Genomic DNA, 4,917 nt, shown 5'->3' on the forward strand with positions numbered 1-4,917 from the left:
GGCGGCCGCTGGCACAGGGCGCGAAGGCGCGAAGGCGCGAAGGCGGAGGGCTGTCTGGCAGGGGCATGGGGACGTGCGTGTCTGTGGGCGCGGGGAGGGCCGAGTGCACACAAACACGGACGGCTGAGTTCTGGGGCAGAGGTGGAGCCTCAAAATCTTACTGACCTTCGAAAATAAAACGAGCCACCCTGGAAAGGGTGCCAAGGAAAACACAGACCGGCAAAGCCACACAGATACACCCAGAAATGTCACTGAGGACTGCTTGAGCAAAGAGAGGAGCTTCCGGCCACCAAAAGCTGACTTCTTTGCAGAAGAGCTGACGGAGACCTGAACCGTCTCGCTCACCAAACAAATAAGCTGACAACACAGTGCACGCCACACGACACAGAGCACGGGGTCTGGGGCGCCCCAGGGCAGCCCACCACCCTCCTGGTCTCCAGGGAGCCCCAACGAGAGGGTCTGGAAGCGCCCGTGGACTTGAGAGCTCTCAACGGGGGCTTGTCGTGCACCGTTCCAGGCACCCTGCAAGGACTGTCCGACAGGGCTCCGTCTGAAACGTCTGCAGAGTCCATTTAAACCCTGACGCCAAACGGAAGGCTACCTCTGGAAACAGGAGGTCTCCAACATGGTTTGCCCTACTTTAATTATGAAGAGGCCACCTGACTACTCAGAATCAATCGTGGCTGACAGGCTAGAAAAAGCTTGTGACTGAAATCCCTGTTTCAAAACCAGTGTTTTGAGGGAGGCCTCGAATGACGGGAATGCGACCTGTAGGGACCCAGCGCGGAGTGCTAAGCGTCCCGCCTCGGGCTTCCTCACCATGTCTCTGGAGGGCTGGCGACAGCCATGAGTGTGCGCCGGCAGCAGAGACCCAGGCCCATGGGGTTGGCGGGTCATCCCAGCTGGGTTCTCCGAACCCAAGGAGGACCCTCGGCCCTCAGGGAAGACTCAGGGCAGAGCAGACAGGAGCCCAGCCCGCACGGCTTCCTCCAGGCACACCGCCACACCGGGTGGCTCTGCCCACACCACGCGAGAGCAAGCGCGGCCCGCCATGGGCCAGGGTCTCAGGAGCCCCAGGCCCAGCGCCGCTGCTCCCGTTGCTGCCGCGCAGGCCCCACCGTGCGCCTGGCCCCGGCCGTGCACACAGCCTCACCTCGTCGTTGATGACCTCGGACTTCTCCTCGTCCTCGTCCTCGTCCTCCTCCTCCAGGTCCAGGTCGTTCTGCCGGAGGTAGGCCTGCAGCGGGGCATAGTGCTTCTTCTTGAAGGCTAAGAAGTCCATCATGTTGCCCTGCAGGTGCTGCAGGAAGAACAGCTCCGTCAGGCAGGCCCTGAAGACCTCCCGCAGGGCCTCCATCTCCCGGCGGTGGTGGTCCAGACACAGCTGTCTCATCTGCGCCGTCTCCTGAGAGGCCGGGGGGATCTCCTCCAGCTTCCTGGGGGCCTTCTTCACCCCCGTGCTCCCTGCGGACGCCAGGGGCAGGCTGGAGAGGCCTGGGGGCACGGCGGTCCTGGAAGGGCTGGTGGGGGGTGGTGGCGACGCCATCCCAAAGGCTGAGGTGCCCCCGGCCCCGGGCAGCAGCATGCTGGGTGTCCTCTCGAAGCCTAGGGGCCTTGCTGAGCGGCTGCCCCTGCAGCACCTGCTGCTGCATCAGCTGGGCCTGCACGATGCTGCTGATCGGGGGTGGCAGGCTGGTGGTCGTGATGTGGCCAGGGCTGGCCAGGGGCTGCAGGCCAGCCCCCCCTGCGGCTGCAGGGCTCTGGGGTCCCAGGTGGTGGATGGTGCCCCCTGACTGCGTGTGCGGCTGGGAGAGTCTGCGTTCGTGCGCCGCGAGGGGTGTCCCTGTGTGCTGGAGCTGAGCCGGGGCGCCCTGCGCAATCTGGGCCAGTCCGGGTCCCTCCTGAAACACGAAGTGTCCACTGCTCGACGGGCTCAGGCTGATCTGTCTCACAAGCACGCTGGGGTCGACAAAGCCGCCCGCGGGGCTACTGCTGCACAGGCCCAGCCCCGGGCCAGGGGCGCCTGCACGCACGCCCTGCAGGGCCTGCCCCGGCCCAGGGGTGGGCTGTGTGGGGCTCTGTGTCTGGACCTGCTGGGACAGGGGCGACGTGACCTGGATGTACGACGGGGACCCGTGTTCAAAGCGCCGCTGCTGGGCCCCGAACTGGAAGCCTGGGGAGGTGGGGCTGGGGAGCGGCAGAGGGGCCAGGGTGAGCTGCGGGCTCCCGGCCACCACGGGCCCCACGTTCTGCAGTGCGAGGCTCACGCTCGGGGGCTCTGTGTCTGGACCTGCTGGGACAGGGGCGACGTGACCTGGATGTACGACGGGGACCCGTGTTCAAAGCGCCGCTGCTGGGCCCCGAACTGGAAGCCTGGGGAGGTGGGGCTGGGGAGCGGCAGAGGGGCCAGGGTGAGCTGCGGGCTCCCGGCCACCACGGGCCCCACGTTCTGCAGTGCGAGGCTCACGCTCGGCCCGGCCACGGGGCTCCTGCTCATCAGCTGCTGGATCTGGTAGCCAGGAGACTGGGGCGCCGACGGGCTGGCAGACGGCGCGAAGGGGGATGGGGGCGGGTTTGGGGGGGCCTGCAGCTCCTCGGCCTCGCTGCCGGTGAAGGAGCGGGACCTCTGCAGCTGATGCTGGACGTTCTGAGGGCCGCTGCCATGATGCATGGTGGCTGCCCCTCTTCATCCAGGTGACGCGCTCCTAAAAGCCAAAACCCACACGGGTTACTCGAGGGCAGACCGCACGCCCCCGAGACGGCAGCTGTGGTGCTCCGGGACACCACAGGTTCTGCCGCGGGCATCTCGCGACCACCACCGGAGGCTGTCCCTAGAGCAGGCAAGTGACACGTCCTCAGGCTGGGCTGTAGACACAGCTGGCAGGTCGGCAGCACTCGCTGCACTGCCTGTGCCCCCCACGGTCCCGTCAGCTGTCCGAGGCCCAGCAGGCCTCGCCCTTCCCTCCGGCTCCTCCACAGCACAGCTGGCTGGCTCTCCACGAGGACGGCCTGAGCCGCCCAGGACACCCAGCAGCTGCTGCTGGACGAGGGTGTGCGGCACCAGCCCTGGCCCAGCAGCGCCGTCCCCAAGTTCCTCAACCACTGACACGCCCACCCGACTCAGGGGCGAGACAGCAAGAACCGAAGCCAGACCCCAGGCTCCGCAGCACGGGGGTCGCTGCGTGCAGTCTGCACAAGGCAACCCCAAGGGACAGAAGGGAGACGCGAGCTGGACAGGCTGCAGGTGGGGAAGGTCCGCTATGGTGGAGGTGCTTCTAGTTTGCCAGAGACAGAGACGACAGAGCGGAGGGAACGGCACCCCAACGGGGGCCCTCTGCACTGCCCTCCGCCCTGTGGGAGGTCCTGGGGTGTCACACTGCCTGCCGCCAGAGCACAGCTGACCTGCCAGGCGCTGGCGGGAGCCTGCGCTGGCCATCTCAGGGTCCCTGCTAAGCGAGCGGCTGCAACCTGAGTCTATGCTCACAACGGCAGTCGTGGGCCCTCACCCTTGGGCCAAGCCCTACCCTAGACCAGGCTGTCTGCTTTGGCTTCAGGGGTCGAGAGAGCTGGCGGACGTGCTTCCTCAACACTGCCTCTGCTGGTCCCATCTTCACTCCTGCCACCCCCAGGAACACTCTGCAGCCATGGAAGGCTGGCAGCACAGCCACACCGCTCACCTGTCCACGCCAGGCCACGCCTAGGATGTTCCACCTCCCCCAGGAGCCCCATCGTGGTCAGCTCTGGAGAGAGCTTGGGTGGGGAGCATGCAGAGGAACACGAACGCCCTCTGCAGGTCCTGGACTGTCAGGACACCTTATTTTTTAGAGAGATTTTTGGTATAGGGCATGTGCACTAGGAGACACAGACAGCGAGAAATCACCCCCTGGGGGTCGGCCACACCACAATCTCTTCTCCATCCTCCTCTTAAGATCACACGTGCGCACACACATGCACGTGTCTGGCATCGAATTTTAAGCAGTCGGGTCTGGGATTCAAACTAGGTCAACTACGTGGGAGTCCAGCACCATGACACCATCGGCCAGTCCCCGGAACACTTCTTTTTTTTGAGAGGTTTTTTTGCAAAAGGACGTGTGTGCTCGCCAGAAAGACAGAAAGTGAGAAATCACCCCCTGGGGGGATGGCCACGCCGCAATCCCTTCTCCTCTCGGGATCTTGGGCACACACGCACACGCACCTGGCGTGAGTTTAAGCCACCTGGTCCGGGACTTGAACCGCGGTCGACTACATGGGAGTCCAGCGACATAGCCATTACGCTAACTGCTGGTCCCCTGGAACACCTTTTAATGTGAACTGCCGCATGTCGCTTGCGCTGAGAGACTGCACAGTAAGAACTGGAAACGGCCCAGACGTCCACGGGGGTGAGCAGGTGAGCTGCAGCCCCTCCACCATGCAGAGCACAGTCCGCAACACAGGGACGGCAGCCGAGCCATCGCGCTGTGCTCAGGACAGACAGCAGGCCCCAGGGCTCCGGGCTGCACAGCACGCTCGGGAAAACAGCGCGAGGTGCAGCGAGCTGGGCCGGCCAGGACTTCAGCCCCAGGATGCGGGGCCGGGGACCACCCTAGACCAGCTGTCAGCCTCTGAAGGCAGGGACGCGAGTCCTTCCACGTGTGGCCAGGAGTGGCGCCTGCTCCCCTGCGAGGCCAGGGCAGGTCTCGGTTCCGCTGCCTGCACTGCTGTGCCCGCCTCCGGGTGCGGCCACCAACGTGCTGAGCACCAGCACACAGCCTGGCCGCAGGACGGCCGTGGACACCGGCAGGGACAGGACAGCTGCTTCCTTGCGGCAGAAGCCAGAGACTGAGCGGGGCAGCAGCGGGAGAGATTAACTCCCATGTGCGAGAGACCCCAAAACAGAGCTGGAGGACGTGACGGCCAGGGGGCAGAGAGGCGGAGGGG

The 4,917-nt window shown here is 65.2% G+C and overlaps 1 protein-coding gene across 1 annotated transcript in view; it reads right to left on the reverse strand.

Annotated features, from left to right (window-relative positions):
• EP400 (E1A binding protein p400) overlaps positions 1 to 2,752 on the reverse strand; it is a 95,534-nt gene extending 92,782 nt beyond the window's left edge. Inside the window, 3 exon segments of the mRNA XM_027771374.1 lie at positions 1,154 to 1,618; positions 1,620 to 2,114; positions 2,315 to 2,752. Of these exon segments, the coding sequence (XP_027627175.1) occupies positions 1,154 to 1,618; positions 1,620 to 2,114; positions 2,315 to 2,671 (1,317 nt within the window). The 5' untranslated portion in view covers positions 2,672 to 2,752.
• Positions 2,753 to 4,917: the final 2,165 nt, after the last annotated feature.

This window comes from Tupaia chinensis, unplaced genomic scaffold (assembly GCF_000334495.1).
Source record: "Tupaia chinensis unplaced genomic scaffold, TupChi_1.0 Scaffold000211_1, whole genome shotgun sequence".
NCBI lineage: Eukaryota > Metazoa > Chordata > Mammalia > Scandentia > Tupaiidae > Tupaia > Tupaia belangeri.